This window comes from Pagrus major, chromosome 9 (assembly GCF_040436345.1).
Source record: "Pagrus major chromosome 9, Pma_NU_1.0".
NCBI lineage: Eukaryota > Metazoa > Chordata > Actinopteri > Spariformes > Sparidae > Pagrus > Pagrus major.
Genome location: NC_133223.1, coordinates 6686841 through 6705377, shown reverse-complemented (window position 1 = coordinate 6705377; position 18537 = coordinate 6686841). Strand labels below are relative to the sequence as shown.

The 18537-nt window shown below is 41.0% G+C and overlaps 1 protein-coding gene across 3 annotated transcripts in view; it reads left to right on the top strand.

The window, feature by feature from the left end:
• The first annotated feature begins 14292 nt into the window (after nt 1-14292).
• The window catches only part of kalrna (kalirin RhoGEF kinase a), a 154046-nt gene continuing 149801 nt past the window's right edge, over nt 14293-18537 (top strand). For all 3 annotated transcript variants that reach the window (XM_073473303.1, XM_073473301.1, XM_073473300.1), the window contains exon 1: nt 14293-14468. In XM_073473303.1, coding sequence (XP_073329404.1) covers nt 14402-14468 — 67 coding nt within the window. In that variant the 5' untranslated portion in view covers nt 14293-14401. The remainder of the gene's footprint in view (nt 14469-18537) is intronic.

Sequence of the window (18537 nt, the reverse complement as noted above, 5' to 3'; positions counted from 1 at the left end):
GTTGAAATGTGAGACACATGTGGTTACATGTCATTCGAATTTCTTTCCCTTTCTTTTTACTGCAGCAGACATATTTGCTATATTTAATATGATCGATGTGACTTATTAACAATGTGAAAAACCATGTGTATATAAAGGCAAACAAATACAGGTATGTACATAGTTTTACGTCGAGTCACTCGTTTCAAGCACTATTTTTAAAACACATGCTTATCAAACTCCTTTGTTGATTCATTTTCTGTTTGTTTTATAAATTGTAAATAGTTCTCTCATCACAGAACACTGGACTCTATGACAGCCTGGAAATGGTGCCATACTACTGAGACTTGTTTAATAGGCTCTAATGTTGGAGAGTTTCATTTTGTCTTCTGTTTAGCCACAGTAACTTTAACATGCTAACAGGACAAGGTGTAGATGTCGCAGATTTGATCCGTGTCCTTTGACTGCTTGTTTCAACTGTTTGATTTTCTTCCTTTAATAAATAAACGATTTCTTCAATCACAGAAAAAAAACACAAACATCTTGAAGCTTATAACTCTGACCACTCATACAGTACGTTTCTCTCTCTGAGCCCTCCAGTTTTGTATTCACTTGGACAGCGAACAGCAGGGGTGTCCAACCTTTGTCAGTGACTCCTTACTGTGGACCCCTGACATGTAAAGGTGCTATGTGTAGCATTTTAACATCAATAAATCATTACCACATTAACTCTGAGAAGTTTGCATACTGCTTTGCTTACTTTGTCAACAAAACCACTTAAACATATTGTAGAGCAGTGGTTCACAGCCTTTTTCCTTAAAGCAGAAATAGACGACCCCTCTTAACATGTCCCCGGGGCTAGCAGCCTGGCTACTGTCCAAAACAAAAAACAACCTTAAGAATCCCACTCTCAGCCCGGATAAGTTGAAAATACTGGTTGAAACTGGTTGCCTTAAAGGACCTATTTGTAGAAAAACTTGTCAAATAATGACCCTCTTGGTTTCCCAACTCGTCAAAAACGGATGCTTTGGGATGACGGCCGACCTGTCCTACAATCACAAAGCGTCGCTATTTGACAAGTCGGGAATGAGACTAAGAAATCAACCTGTTTTCATACAAATAGGACCTTTAAAAAGATTTAAGTAATTTGTAATGAAAACTTGAGTGATTTTAACTTAAATGCTTGATGGGGCTGGAATTCCCATTTTAAGTACAACACACTAAATACCAGGTTGATTTAACTTAAAATCCTTTGTATTATTCATTTTAATAAACAAGAAACACAAACAACTAAATGACATTTTTCTGTTTTATTTCGCTTTAGATGTTTTAACTTCAAACTACCACATGAAAGTCAAGTTTTCTGCAAGTTTTTATTTCTAATTTTTTAAACAGAGGTTTCCAACCTTTCTCTCTATGAGAGCTATCAGCATTCTGCTGTCTAGTGAATGATTGCCCAGTCCTACTCAAGAACAATGACAGTGCTGCTGCTGCTAGCTCCTGAGTTACAGGCTGCTTTAACGGATCCAACAACCTTGACTTATCAACTCCTGAGAACATGTTTCACAGAAAACATGAAAAAGTCTTGCACCATAACTTTTTCAGCTGTTTAACAAACAGCACTTCGGATGCTTAAACAAGTGTTTTAATTACACTTACACATTAATATATCACTCTACAAGTTTGTAAAAAAGTTTGAAACCATCAGCATCAAACTGTAGCAGAAACATCTTAACAACCATATCCTGAGTTAACAGCACTGACAGTATGAGGTTTACTTTTCTTAATGCCAGGACAGGGTAAATAAACAATCTTCTTTACATGAACGAGCAGAGATATTTTCTTACAATCCATAGAACAAGTTACATATCACTGACTCTTTTTAAAAAAAATATTTTTGCTAAATATTGCTTTTTGCACCTCTCACCTGCTGATGTGATCTGCTGATCCATCGGTGTGCAGAAACATGGTTGACAAAATAACATGTTTGGAACAAATGAAATAACAGTACCTGGAGCTCCCCCTCTGATGCTACCACCAACTAGAGGTGTGAATCTTCACCAGCCTCGTGATGCGATCAGATTATGATTCAGCTGTCAACTATTCCAATGCAAAACGATTCTCCTTGTCTCTCGGTGTATGACATCCTCACTGATCTACATTACTGCACATGGCTACTGTCATCATTTAAATTCTCCTTTCATTCAGAAAGTCCTGCCAATAATCAGACAGAATACATAAACATTAGAAAAACAAAACATTTATCCATCTGCAGTGCCTTACAGGTTAGTTGTAATCTACAATAACACTGTTTTCACATGGCAGCTTTAAGATGAGGCATCTATTGACTCTGCTGCACACACCTCTCTCAGAGTTGGATGGCAAAGTTGACAGAGCCTCCTCAGATCTTGGCTGATTAGCTGGGCTGGCTGCTACAGTTATTATCTATGGCTGCAGATGTTAGCTTCAGGTGAACATGGCTAACATGCAGCATGGACCGTCTGCCTTCTCTCTCCTCTGCTGGAGGCACGCTGGTCCACAGCACCCTCAACGTGAGGTGGTGTCCACCACAAGACATCAATATGTATAAATATCAGTACAACTGATATTTTGTACAATTAACCCAAACAGTGAAGCTTTGGCGACCCCTGGTGGGGATTGGAGCTCCAAGGTTGGTGACCAGTGTTCACAAACAGAGCATGTGCTTACTTACAAACATACATAAAGGTAAATGATCCTACACCTTTTTCAGTGTGCGACACTGAGAACTGCGAGGCAGACTGGAGAACTCAAGGTCTACAGTGTAACACTGACTGTCAGAAAAAGAAACGATGATGATATGATGATTCTACAGTACAGAGCAGCTTTACTGTAACAAAAGGAAAACAAGTACATGTACACAAATCACAGAAAAATAAAAATGCAGGTGTAAATAAAATGAAAAGAAAAAAAAGAAAATGTGAATATCTTTCTCTGTCTTGATCACATGCCTTTGTGTCAGTAAGTGTCAGGGAAACAGAATGAATTGGGTCATATAGAGGCAGCTGATCATTCTGATTTCTCACTTTTCACTTGGACTGTGAGTCGAGTTGACCCGCTGCAACCCAAAACTGTAGAAAGCTTACTATCTGGGTGAACTCAAGTGCTGGATGGAATCTACTGGAAAATGGATCATGTTGAAATTCAAAAATTGAATGGATCACTGGATTATTGTGGAAAACTGAGGAGCTTTAAAATGACCCTCAGTAGACCTGCTAATAGGAGTCGCCCAGGAGCTGGACAATAACCGTGCAAGTAAAACAACTTTTAATTTAATTTAATTTAATTTTTCATTTTAATTTTGACTGATTCATTGATTCATCCATTTAAAGCCATTAAAAGCTTTATCAGTACAGTGATCAGGGTAACCTTTTGAATTTAAGAGTGGACAGTTCACACCATGGTGTCAGGCCTGTTGGAAAATACAGATTTAGCTTAAACACACTTTCATTTGATGATTTTCCTGTGTTAACTGATGAAATGAGGAACAGGATGTTCTAATTATCCCAGCACAGCTGTGGAATACATCTACAGTTAGTGCAGTAATGTGAGAACGCTGTTATGTTGGTTTGAAGGCCTCACACTGTCAACATTTTGCATCCGAATTATAGGAAATAGACGACTACATTACACCTCGCTCCCCTCTCATCCAGCGGGAACAGAGACGAGCGTATCCTCCTGCTGCTCCTCGCCCTCCTGTTGCTGTCCACCCTCAGTTTCCCAAAGTTGGGAAGAGTCTGCTCTCTCGAACTCTGGTGTCAGCTCCTCCACTGTTTTGTGTCATTCTGTGTCCTGCCATTGTGTTGCTTGTTTGCACGTGTGTCTGTTCTATGTCTATGTCTGCATCTGCAAGAATCTCGTTTTTTGATTTTTCTAATGCTGTTAACACAATTCAGCCACACATTTTAGCCACAAAGCGTATTTATTTTAACATAAGCAACATCAGTGTTGCTAAGGATTTGGACTGCCTCACATCTAGACCACAATATGTGAGCCTTGGTGGTGATGTCCAATACCACTGTGACCAAAGGTGTGCCTGATTTTTCCCCATTTTATTCACTTTTTATACCTCAGACTGTAGGTTAAGTGCAGCATATTTCATCAAAAGAGTATTTTATGTTGTGGTATGAGTATTTTGAACTTTTTTTGGTATGAGTATTTTTGAATTTTTTGTAGGAGTATTGCTTGAACAGAACGCTGTTTATGGGGCAGTCCAGGAATCACTGGAGTCATCCCAGCTGAAAACTGTCATGTGTCATGTTGTGAACATTTGCATCATTCCTGCTTCTTGAAGAGCCGCTTACTTTTCTTCCAAACGGAGACAAGCAGAGACTCTTGTAACCTTGTAGCTGTTGTTGATGGAGTCAGGTCGACACTGCAGACACTGCCTACAGACCTCACTGTAATTCTTTGTGATCAGCAGGCTGCCAGAGGGGAGCAGCGGCAACATGAAGAGGCGAGAGAGGACGAGCAGTCACAATATGGTCTTCACACAGCAGCAGGCATCTTACACTCCAGTAACCCACTTTGTCACGCACAAACACTGTTCTTCATATCATTGGTGGTGCAATAGAAGATGAGCAACAGGATCAAAGCTGACACTGGCTGACTGCAGTACAGAGGTGGTGTGAAGTGTGAAGATATCACTGCTGGACGAGATTCATGTCAGACTGTTTTTGAAAAGTCACCATCATCCCTGTGAGACTCTACAGGAACTTAGCCATGTGGTCCACATTAGCTGAGTATGACCCATATTTAAGTTTCTTGTTAGACAGCAACCTCTAGTGGCTATAGTAGTTGTTACGGCAGCAAAGGAGGAAGTCAGGTGAAGTAATATAAGAAGACACAAAATCCATGTAGGGAGGACATAGGGGACAGATGGTTGGGTTAAACAAGCACAGGACTTTCATCCAGGAGACCACTATTCATGTCCAGTGTGAAAGCAAAAGTCAGCATTGACTTCTTTTAACAAAGTAACACAGTTAAGTTACATCACATACATTACATAAGTGCACATAGGTACATTTGTAACTAAAGTTATAGTAGTAACATAGTTATTTTAAGCCAAACCACAATGTACCTCTCTACCTACCCAAGTAGTTTCAGTGCCACAGATGGTAAATGGACTGTACTTATATAGTGACCACTCAAAGCACTTTACAGCATAAGTCAGCATTTACCCATTCATACACTGGTGACAGAGGCTACCAATGCAAGGTGCCACCTGCTCATCAGGAGCAATAACCATTCATGGAACACACTGATGGAAGAGCCACCAGGAGCAATGTCATTGGGCTTTAGCATCTTGCCCAAAGATGCTTTAAAATGTAGACTGCAGGGGCCTTCAGGGGATTGTTTTAGGAAATCACTGACAATCAACCTATTCAGTGGATTAGGTACGAGGATGTGTTGCAGCATAACTTTCACAAAAGAGGAAACAGTGCTGTTTTAAGGATTACAAGCAGTTTGTTGTAGTAGTTTATAAAAAAAAGACCAATGTCTCATGAAGTATTGCCCTAATTTAAAGGTGCAAACAGTGAATCTGGAGAAAGACAGTTGATTGTTGAGTCTCATTCTCAGGCTGTCGAACACATACTGTGGGTAGTTCAGCCAGCCTCTGACCCAACAATCAACCACCTTACATGTTGCACTTTTAAATAAGAAAAAGTACATTTCTGCCATCCTGTTAGTGTTTATCTCTACAATATGTATTTTGATTCAGATCTGGATGAGAGAAAAAAGAGAAAATGTTTGTTTTTTAAAAAAAGAACATAGAAAACATTCAGAAAATGAACTTCCACCGGGGCTGCACAATCCACTGAATTTGTTTTCTTAATGACCACAACCCTTTTGACATTTATAGTCGGGATTTACAGTCCTGCAGCAAAATACACAATTACAGATCATCATAGAATATATTTGTCAGATTATTTCCATGTAAGTAAATTCTGCAGATTTGGGGAAATTGTCAAAATAATCACTTATTATTTTTTCGCTTTCTCGCAATGTTTACAGATGTTTTTATGATCTCTGGAGATGCACCAGAAACTAGTCATGTGTCCCTCAGCACGCGTCCTAACTTTCCACCAAATTCAATTAAAACAAGTCATGCTAACTGACAAACAGGAGCAGAATCACAATACCCACAAATATCATATTGTAAGGAACTGGATTTCATTGAGTTTAATTCAGTCGTCTCTACCACACATGACTTTACAACATATCCAACCAAATTAGAAGATGATGGGTTTTCATATGAAACCTTTCCCAGTGAGATACATTAAGAACCCACACACAGAGGGTTTGAGGCTGAACTAAATCCAATTTGTCCATGACAAGTAAAGTTGCTTACAGAATCCCTGATTTACCCCCGTACCGCTCAGTTAACTAAAATCTCTCCCAACTGCAACAGAAAAGCTGAATGCTGCTGCTGCAATCGTCTGTCTTAAATTAGAGCATCAGATCAGACATGCTCAGTGTTTTGTTTTCCTTGAATGCAGTCCTATTTTAATCCACAGAGGAAATAACTATGGGTAATCGCAGATCAGCCTGAGGCCCACTGACATCACTGGTATTGAAAAATCAAACCACAAATTAAATGGTGATATCACTCAGTGTTGATGGCAGGAGGGGAGGACCGAGGGATGCAGAGGAAGACTCAATGTGGACGTGTAATTCTATTTTTAGCGCTCCTAGGTTTACATTTGACATACAGCCATGGGACACTTGATCTTGTGTCATTAATGTAGATAAAGCCAGTAGTAGCAGAAAGTAATGCAAAGATTTGGAGACAAATGTCACAAAGAGGGAGTGGAAATGCCACTTTAAGTCTCCTGAGGGCATAGCAGCATATTTCCAGAGTGATGTTGGGTGGTGGTGGTGGAGGGGTGGTGGGGGTGAGAGGCACTAAAGCTCTCCCTGATTCATGCAAAGACACATCTCGTCTTCTCTGAGTCTAACAAGGCAAAAGAAAGAACAATGGGGCCGAGTGTGCCTGAGGGACATTGTTACAGATAACATGTTCAGTGTGGAGACGTGAGCTTTGTCAGGCTGAGTCGGCCACACAGACGGCAGACTTATTTAGACAATAACTAGCCAATTAGAGTCCCTCTGAAGTGGAGGGAGAGGGATCGCTGCCTGGGACAAGTGAATCATCACCCCACTACATCTGCTCACCTCCTCTGAGTCTGACATGGCCACGCTGTGGTTTTCATGGACGTCAGATACAGAAAAGGAGCTGCCAGAGAGGAACATCCTGCGTGTAGAGACATATCTTCAAACACACTTTATCTAAATGAAAAACCGTCAGTGTGATGGTGATTCTACCTTTGATCTAGTGAGCAACAGGCCGTCTTTACAGCAGACGTGTGGATTAGTCGTAGTAGTAGGAGCGCTGTGTGGGTGGAAGGTAGTTTCACCAGGTGAGACGTCCCAACTAAACATTTCAGATGGTTTTATTTAAAACCTCCTTTGTCCTTATTATAAAGGTCTCTCTCTCTCTCGTTCTTTCTCGCCCATTAATCATCTCACAACCCCCCAGATATCATGTGACCCTTTGGAGAGGTCTTTGGTACACATGGGAAGTAAACCTCCATATCAGGTCAAGGACACACTGGTATAAACAATATACCACTGTAGTGGAGTGGAGTGCTTCTTCTTACTTTTTGTACTCTCTACATTATGTTACTAACTACTTCTATACTTTTACTAAACAGAGATTTTAAGTGCAGGACTCTACTTGTAATTCTGTAGAATAGAGGTTGTCCTGTCTGCTCGGGCTACACTCAGAGAGCAGGATAGTCCTGTTATGGTACCTTCACCGGGAATGGCACATAGCACAACAATGGCACAACACAGGGTTGCACAAGCATGCACAGTGTAGTCACTTTATATTACAGAAAAACTAGTTTTTATGGTAAAGTGCAGAGAATGAGTTCAGGAGTCTCACAGCCTGAGGAAAGAAGCTGCTCTGTAGTCTTTCTGGTACTGCAGCAGCAGGGTGGACAGGCTTCAGCTGGGACTGGAGTTGTATTTTAATAGAATCATTAATAAACCATGGTTTGGTGTGGGCTTTAAAATATTTGGCTATCGAAACCAGCTCAGGGAGGGGATCACAGCAGAAGCCTTATACCTTACTGTATGTTTCTTCTCTGTCAACATCTAATGGCAAAAATAAGTGGATTGACTTTTAAGTTTATGTACAATAGGTCACACACAACCTTTTGTCATGAATGACTGTATGTTTTTTTTTTTAAAATTCCTCGATGATCTACACATTGAACACATTGTCTATGGACATAATTAATCTCTGATACAGTGTTTTAATTGAATAGTTTTGCGTGTGTGCACACAAAAAAACGACATGTATTATATCACGTTACAATCATCTTGTCACTCTTGTTGATCACTAGTGTGCAACAACAGTAATAAGATGACATTGTCCTGGAAGCCTGAAAACAGTTTAATACAAGCAAATTGAAATAAACTGAATCAGTGAACTGAGTCTCCCTCTGTTGTTAACTTTGAGTACTACACCGGGGTTACTACAAGGGTTTTTTGCCTTTTGTCTTCCCTGTAAGTCTCCTGAAGTGTGATACTGTGGAGCTTCTTCCCGTCTAGAAATCCTTCAGAGACTTTAGGTAGTTCATCAGGAAACATTCTGATTATACAGTTAGATACCTCATTTTCCAGATGGGTGTAAATTTAAAGGAAAAACCAGCACAACCCTCCGGTCTCTGGAACCCTCTCCACTTTCCCATATTGTTCAAATGATTCACTTCATTTTCATTCTCATGGACCCATTCAATGACCCCTCATGTCCTGTATAAAACATCTGCATTTGTCATATTTTTCCACTAAATTATTCCAAGTTTTTCCTTCACGCTGTTACCCGTTTGTATAATCCAATGAAGAAATGGCTTTCCCCAAAATTGGCAATATTTCAAAGTTTTGCCTGCTTGCATTGTAGCCCTTGCAGGAGATGGTTTGTAAAGCACACATGAGCCCAGAACGGCAACCAAAACACTGGCCTCTCACCTTTATTCACATTTTTGTAGAGGAGGGTGAAGCGAGGGGTGTTCAGTTGGTTGTAATCTGCAACGACACTGCCAGATGCCAATAAATCTCACATACTGGACCTGTAAGTGTTAAGTGGTGTCACAGACATCTTCTAGTGTGATAAGGCCTGACTTAAGTCCAGTTGCTCATAGTGCTACAGCACGCTTTGTACATTTGTACCCATTCAGCTCCATTGGCTCACAATATGCATGAACAAAGGACTTTAAAACTGACCTGAGCAGGGCTTTGATGAGGACCTCTGGCACTGTCAAGCATAACAAAAAACCATATGACAGTAATGTTACACAACAGTAAACTGTTATGTACAGTCTTGTCCACTAGGTGGCGGTAGCACACAATAAGAGGATAGAGACAGTGGAGCAGCTTGCACAGTGCTTCCATGCTGATAAGGTGATGTGTTCAGTGAGAGGAGGAGAGGCTCACACTGGCAGGAGAACAAGAGGAGAGAGGTCACAGGCAGTGACAGGGACATGTTCAACATGGCTACCTCTGGACAGAGGCCAACACACAGGCAGGAGAAGAACAAAGATGGCTGCACGTCAAAAATGACTGTAGCTCATCCATTAACTTGAAACACAGGTTGAATTAAACAGATGGGTGAAAAGATGATGATAAACTAAGGAAACAAATGCTTTAAGAATAACTGTGTGATCACAAGGTCCGCTTTCCTAAAGCTGACATTTATGCCTGACTGTTGTAAGAATTCACCCTGTTCTCCATTTGTGGCTGTTTTGGGGCAGGTTTACATATTCTAGCCTTACACCTTTAATTGGACTAATGTGTCCAAATAAATAAAGTTCCAGCAAAGACAGCAGATTGTGTATATTCTTTGGAATTTTCTTTAAACTAAAAATGAATGAATAACTGTTGACCAATTTGTTTCGGTAAGATATTTCACATTTCCACACATTTGATTCATTGATAACAGTATATTGATCAGCTTCAGCTTCAGCTTTAAGGAACATTTGTAGTGTGCAGGGGTGAAGTGGATACTGCTCTTCATAATGGTCCTGCATTGTTCTTATTCACCTTCATTCATCTCCATTCAAAACTACAAAGAAAAAAGAGTGAATTAAGACATCTGGATAACAGCTGGTGTACTGTCATGGTGTTTTGCTTTGAATGAATTAGAAAAAAAAAAGCTTTCTCTCTATTTTCAAGCAGGTTAACTGGACCTGGATGGAGCGCACATACATTCCAGCATGTCTCAGCCAAAACATGTCCAGATCATTCTATCAGCATGGTTACAGTTCAGGAAGAACGGTGGATGACTCACCTTTAAAGCCTCTCAACTCCAGGACCAAACAACTACCATCCTCAAAGTGTCTTGTTGTTTGACTGAAGTACTTGATATTTACACAAAAGCACCTGTTTGACATAGGAAAGTAATGTTTTTGTGTAACAGATGCCAAAAACACTGGCACAACAGTTTCAGATTTGCTTGTTTTATTTTACCCTCTAGTGTCAGGTCAGCCTCATGTACTGCCAATCCTAAGATTCACATTTATACAACTGCATGTGAGTCTTCAAATGTCAAGACATGATTGCTTGTCTTTCACTAGTTTACCAAGTTATTTGAAATATTCACATGTGTTCTGCTGCTTACTCCACAGCACAGCAGCTCTGCTCAGCAGAGAAATATTTTAGTGGCTATTCATGGTCCCTGGACGATGATTCATATTTTTGTGACACTTCCTCGAGCACCACAAAGGGCTTCACAGTCTGTACAACATTCTATAACCCTCTATAATTAGAGCCTTTATAGAGTGGTGTGGCGATGACGTTTTGTAGGTTAACCCTGAAGTAAGCATCACCCTGGTTCCCTCCACAAAAGCCTGTGAGATTTTTGAATTGGATTTTGGAACATCGTCGAAAATAATCTCTGTGTCAAACACAGGTTCATGATACTTACACGATTTGATTATCAAAATAATCTTTCCAGATGAACACCACTTTGTGATTTTCAAAGCATAAATTAAATCACTAGCAGTAAAAAGCAAATGTTAGGCTATAAACAGACGACATCACAGTCACATGACTTAAACGTCACCACCACTAAGCGTCTTCCTACACAATTACTATACATGTTTTCTATCTTCTTTCTAACTGATCAAGTTGTAGAGTTAGAGTTAGAATAGTCTGTAACTAAAGTCGCCTGTAAAGACGGACTAGTGAGTAGATGAGTCTCTGTGTTCGCTGTGATGACGTTTGTCGTTGTCCCCGACAACCTCTGTAGTCTCATTTCGACACTTGTTAGCAACCGCCATTTTTAACACACGGAAGAGCTTTATAATTAAACTGTGGGACATTTAATGATGTATTTTACATTGTAGAGCAAAACATGTAAATATATTCAGCCTGTGGTAACCACACACCTTATTTCAGGCATTTAACTGGAAAACCATTAAAAAACCCTCATCCACTTTGAAATGAGGGAACCGAATGTGCAAAAATGTTAACTGATTGCTGGGTTTTAGGACTCATTACTAGACTACTCTATTCAGATAAGAAAAAACTCCACAGAAAACTTAAATGAGGGTGACTGGAGGGGCAACAGAGGAAGGATTCCTCTGCTAAGAAGGACAGATGGACTGTACGGTAAGCATCTAATGTACAGGGTAGACAGAAGAAGCAGTAATACAATTACAATATGGCTGTCAAGCATCATTCAGGTGTGAACCTGGACCAAAAAACCTCGCCTGTACCACTGAGGCTGAGAAAGATCACATATCTTATCTGCTTCTTATTCAGTACTGTGTTGTGCTGCCACAGCACTCATTGGCCAAGTGAGCCTCCAGGCTGCCACAGGCCTGATGCACATAGACAACCCTTCAGACATACTGCCATTTTACAGTCTCCTCACCTAACATGCAAGTCTTTAGACTGTGTAAGGAAACCAGTGCAGGTACAGCAGAACATGTTAACCCCTGCACAGTGTTGTACATCCATGTGAGAGACACATCTTAAGGATAGTATTCACACAGAGGTAGCTAGAAGCAGCCCAGTCACCTGAATAACACGACGGCATTGTACATTTTATGCAAACCACTGATACATTTCATACGAATCATATCAACATTTCTACAACACGTGTCACATCACGTTCACATTACATGTAAATGAGCTGAGTATCATGTCCGGACAAGGGGGGTTGGTGGTGGTGCAACAGCAAGGAGAGACGGCTGTCACTGTAGAAATATGATATTTTTAACCAGACATCAGGACATTATGATGAGGCCATCCCCATCAGAAAAACGACCATATAGGTCGACAGTGAAATTAGCTTATCGTACCATATTTAAAAGTGCTTGTTAGGCGGCGATCTCTGGTGGCAGTAGTGATAATAACAACAGTAAATGAAGTCAGGCGAGGTGGTAAAAAGAGCACTGTTCATGTCCGGTGTGAAACCAAAAGTCAGCAGTGAGTTATTGTAATGTGATGTCGTGTGTCGTGTCACATCCATTACATTACTGAAGTTACAAATTGTAGCGTTGCAGAAGAGCTAGTTAGAACGACGAGGAGGCGATGTGCTCAACTGAGTCCAGATTTGTTCCATTTGTTGAAAAACAGCGAAGCCGAGGTTGAGCTGTCATCAGTGAAATAACATAACAGGGTGGCCAGCCCACTGGATGTATAGCTTGGACTTCTCTTTCGTTAATTGTCCAGAAACATACCTACAGTCTGGATCGAACTAATGTAGAAACGTATACACTTTTTTCTACTACTGCTACTTCTCAGTACCGACTAAAGTGGAAACCTCCCTCTAATAAACTAAGACAACATAACACACACATTACAGGAACTTATACCCAGTGTTACCATCTGTAACATAGGCATGTTTGTAACTGAAGTGACAGAAGTAACGTCGTTATTTTAAGCCAAACCATGATGTTTTCCTAAACCTCACCAAGTGTTTTTTTGTGCTTAAACCTAACTAGATTGCGACCCTACAACAAACTGCGACTGTTGCTGCTGGGCGGCAACAGTAATATTGTTTTGAGAGTCACGGGCAATAACCCTATTCAACCATTTAGATGAGGATGAGATTATCCAGCCATGTTTGTGCTGACAGAAGCAGGTTAGCCAAAAGATGATCTCTTCCTAACCCTAACCAACTGGTTTTTGTACCTAAACCTAACCAGAGCATAAGCACAGTGTTGCCACAATATGTAATTGAAAACTAAAAGAAATGTATAGTTTCAACATATCTGTTGAAACAGAGGCTACAGTGCCGACATATTTGTAGGATTGTATGAACAAAGACAGCAGCCTCACGAGGACGGTTTTATATGCACAGAGGAGTTCATGCACTGAGCATGTTCATGCTCCTCAGAGGATGAACTCTCATCATTTAGACAGTCAAAAGTATTTCCCTCAGTGCATGCTAATGGAAAATCAGCTGAAGTTTCATAGTCCATAAAACATTTGTGGAGCTCCCTGTAACTCGACTTTTTAAAAATAAAATAGGTCATAAAATGAAACTTGTTCTGTGTAATCCAAGTCTCGGGAAGCCCCAAGATCCCAAATTGATTTGATGAGATGTTATTTACAGACTTTAAAAGCTTCACTGGCTAGCAGCGAAGCTAAACGCTTTAGTGCCCTGTCTGAGGTGGATGAATGAGCTCGACCGCACGTTGAGGGTGAAAATAACTTCTTTTGAAATCAATTTGCGATCTCTGGGCTCCCAGAGCCTTGGATTAAACAGCATGGAGCCATTTTATGTTTTTTTTTCATGTTGACTTTTTACATTTTAAAACAACAACATTTTATAAAGCTCACCTGACTTTACATCAGGGAGCAGATAATGACTACAGTTTCATTTTTGGATGAGCTGTTGCTTTAATCAAACAATCACAGTCTGACACTGACAGCACACACAATAATAATGATAATAGAAATAATGATAACAATACATTTTCCTGCCAGACAATCATTTCTTAACACTTACATTTCATCTTATCTCTCTAATAAAGGTCAATGAAGAGAGAGAGAGAGAGAGAGAGAGAGAGAGAGACAGAAGGAGGGGAGGTACGGGGGAGAGAGAGGGAGGGAGGTAGAGAGACCCTGGCGGACAGCAGCAGAGAGGGAGGTTGGACCGGGAACAATAGAGAGAAACGAAGCCAGCCCAGAGACACCAAACAAACCGAGAGGGCGACAGAAAGAAAGAAAGAAAGCCAGAGGGGGATGGAGGGAGAAGAGAGGCGGCCGGAGAACATGTGAGGAATAAAGAGGAGAGGATTTTCCCGAGCGGAGGCTTGATTCCTGTCTTTCTTTGTCGGTGGATTGTATTGAACCGGATTCCGGTATGAACCCTGCAGAAGCGGCCGAGGAGGCGCCCAGCGACCCCGACACTGATGCCTTCTACAAAACAGGTAGGACGCGCCGAGCCGCCGCTCAGCACACCGGCCTGACACAAAGCATCAGGGGCGAGCTGGACGTGACAGAGGCGTCTGGAGAGGCTCGTGAAGCACTGAACACCAGCACTAATGTGCTCCGTGCGCGCTCTCTCTCACACACACACACACAAACACACGCACACGAGCAGCTGAGGTTACACGATCCTCCAAATTCAACATGAAATGATGATAAACGCTCCTCTCCCTGCTCGTGTTACAGCTTTAACATGCGTTTGCTGCGTGATTGTGTATGTGCGCGCGCGCTTGTGTCTCTGTGTGTGTGTTTGCAGTTCTGTGAGCTCGCGCGCGTGTGTGTGTGTGTGTGATGCTGCTGGTCCCTACAAAAGAAAGAAGAATCACATCAGCTCATGGGAACATCAGGGAATCACTGAGATATGCGACCAAACGACGATTTATGTTCAACTGTCACAGCTGTAATAAGCTGTGTGTGTGTGTGTGTGTGTGTGTGTGTGTGTGACTGTGTGCACACTGATGCATTTAGAGAAGAAATACACTTATTGTGATTAAAATGATCTGAAATGTGTTTTAGAGTTGATATGGTGGTGTGCAGGATGTACTGATGGAGACTGTGTGTGTGTGTGTGTGTGTGTGTGTGTCTGTCTGACACTTCTACCAGAGCATAATGGCTGAACACAAGACTGCCACTGGCAGGTCTTTTCATTGGTCATCATTTGTTAGCCTCCTGGTCAATCACGTCTTCAGACTGCTCCTTCTGTCCAACCAACAGGCCAAAAATCAACCCTACAGTCATAGAACCTGAACCAATCACTGAAAGGGTTACCAGATTAATCAGGGTATTCATCGGCAACAGCTGTGATAATCCATTTAATTGCTTCAGTCATTAATCAGTCAAAACCAGCAAATATTCACTGCTCCTAACCCCCTGACATGGGAGGCTTTTGTTAGTTGTATACGATCATTGATTTCATATCTTTGGGTTCTGGACAGCTGATAAAACATGCCACCATGCACTCTGGGAACTTGTGACAGGCCTTTATCCACAGTCTTCTGCCATTTCAAAGACTGAAGGAATAATTGAGAAATCCTAGAAAAAATTGAGACATGAATGGAGATGACATTTTTAAACTAGAAGAGTTAAACTGAGTAGACTGCATACCTCCACCAGACACCAATACACCTGATTTTTTTTTTTGAAGATCCATGCTTTATTCCCTGAGAAAACAAAAATGACAAAAAACACCCTGTCCCACAGTGTTAATGAAAGTGAGAAAAGATTCCTGGATCCGTCCCTTTATCAGGATCACAACCAAAAGTTAATAAGGTCTATTCTGGCCCGAGACCCATCCTGCATCCAAGTGAGGTGGAAATCCATTCAGTAGTTTTTGTGTGATCCTGCTGACAAACCACCAAATGGGCTCAGATGAAAACATAACCTCCTTGGCGGAGGTCATAGTTTATTTAATCGTTGAAGACATTTTTTAATCAAAAACACTCATTGTTCTCTGGTTCCACCCACTGAAATGCGAGACCTTGCTGCACGCCACCTTACACTCTGGGAACTTGTTATGGACCTTTTTTCCAGAGTTTTCTGCTATTTTTTATATTAAGACCAAAGTAATAATTGATGAATCATTGAAGAAAGAGATTAAATTGTTCCTTTATAAAAAACTGAAATAGTCACTGATTTATTCAAACCATTTTCAGATGGATTCAGTGTCTGATCACATCAGCCGTGTTTACACCTACAAGATGTCTGATGAAAGAGTGTTTTTATGAGGCATTTAGTTATGTTTTACTTATTGGAAGCTTTATCATGTCTGCGTGTGTGTTGGATACTGACTCAATAATGGACATTAGTGTAAACACAGATTATCTCAGGGTGATATGAGTTCAAGTGTGTGTGCAGTAAGTGTATGTGTGTTTGTGTGTGTTTGACAAAGAGCAGGGTTTAGACAGGGTTTTTATCAGTTTAGGAAACGGGTGACATATTGATGACGGTGATGATGGTAAATGCACACACACACACACACACACACACACACACACACACACACACACACACACACACAGTATGCAGTGGTGCTGGAGGGGGACACACCCTGTCTCTCTCTCTCTCTGTCAGTGTAATTCAGTTCAATAACTTTATCATGAACAATCCTGCCAAGATACAGAAGTTTATTAAATCACACACACACACTGTGTGTATCGTATGGAGTAACAGGGCTCAATGTGTGATCTCCTCTTCATTTTTCCCATAATATTAGATGACTGTCAGTTGGAGCGTTTCCAGGAGAAGGACATAGAAACCTGCTGGTTGACTCATCAGTACAGACAATGAGACAGTGTGCAGAAAAACGTCTGATTCACTGAAATCTGGTCAAAGGTACAACAACTGTAGGAGAGAAGTCGAGTACGAGTCCCAGAGAGCACTGATGGAGGAAATGAGCAGTTATCAAGCTGGACGCTGTGGTTGTGCTGCTCAGGTCCTGCTGGTTAAGGTGTAGTGTTTTGACTTTGAGTGCATCAGTGGTCCCTGAGGCTCATGGGTACTGTAGTGTTCATATAGTGTCATGCTGCAATCAAACAGGAATTATTTGTAAGATCATGATTTTATAAGAAAGACAAATCATAAATACTACATCCAGCAGACTCTTGTGTCTTTGTGTTGACCATACGGAGGTATATTTTATGGTTGCACCTCACGATTATTATATCGATTAATGTCTGTGGATGTGGATGTGTGTTTTAGAAGCACATGTTTGGAATTTTTCTTGAAAGATGACTGAAACGATTAATTTAATAACAAAAGAGTTGCTGATTAATTTTCCAACAGCACCGGCTCATCACTAAAAGTAAACCTTAAAATGCAACCTTCCCACTCCTTCATTTTATAATATGTGTATGAAATGTTGTCCAGTGACATGATATGGTATAAACGCTGAGAATTTAAACAACAGTGGCTGACTTTTAATTCAGGGAGTCATCATCAAAGTGCTTTTATGGAAGTCTTGCGACTCGGCAGCCATATCCACTGGTCCCGGTATGTAAAAACTGTATGTATAGAATCGCTGGTCAAACCTGAGGTTAACTGCTTTAAAAGTTTGATGACTGTGCCCCCAAAAAACATCCATGACTTTCTCACAGCTTAAACGTCTGCTAAGCATGTGCATGTTTTCACTGCACCATCTTGTTTTCCGGCTCAGTTCAGAGTGCCTCGACATGACGCCGTCAGCTCATCCCTCCAGAGCACTTGAACAAATGAGGGTTTAATGTTAATCTTTGAGTAACCTCACCTTTCCTGGTCATCCCGTGCATTAGTGTGATATTCTCCTCGTATTAGAAGTCTGTCTGCACCAATTTGCTTGAAACTGTCGTGAATCTCGACTCTGTGCTTGCGTCAGTCGAACAGCGTGATTGGCTGATGCATATGACTCCCTGCTGATAAAGCACACAATTGACTCTGCTGTCTGGTGCTACATACGTTTCTATTCCAAATGTTTTATGTAAAGAAATAACAGCAGCACTTGAAGCTCAGGTTTCCACAAGCTTGCCCCTCTCTACCTCACAGTGTAAAAGAAAAGGAAACATTTCAATCAGGTCTTTTTATTCCCTGTCAAAATCATTCCGTCTGCAGACATGCAGCAGTGTCTTTAATCAGTGTTGTTTGCTTTGTAGTCTTCCTTGAGGTGGAGGACTCTCTTTTTGAGAGAGTGATCCACATACAAGAGCAAGATGGAATGATTTCTTTTCAACAACACAACACAAAAGCTGCCTGCACACATTAAAATGCACCGCTGTGTCTGAGCAGCTGTGAGAGCGAGGCAGGGAGGGATCTCTATCAGCTGAATGTCTCCGACTTTCAAATTACAGATTTCTCTATACCGCTTCTCCATCTCTAAAACCAATTCCACATTATCGAGTGTATGACAATACTCCTACCAATCTGATGGCAGGACACCATACATGGTGTTCGAGTGTTCCTGACATTGTTAAATCAACTGAACTCTCTTAAATATGCCATCATTTGACATTTCCTCCACTGCTGCCATAATGAATTCCTCCT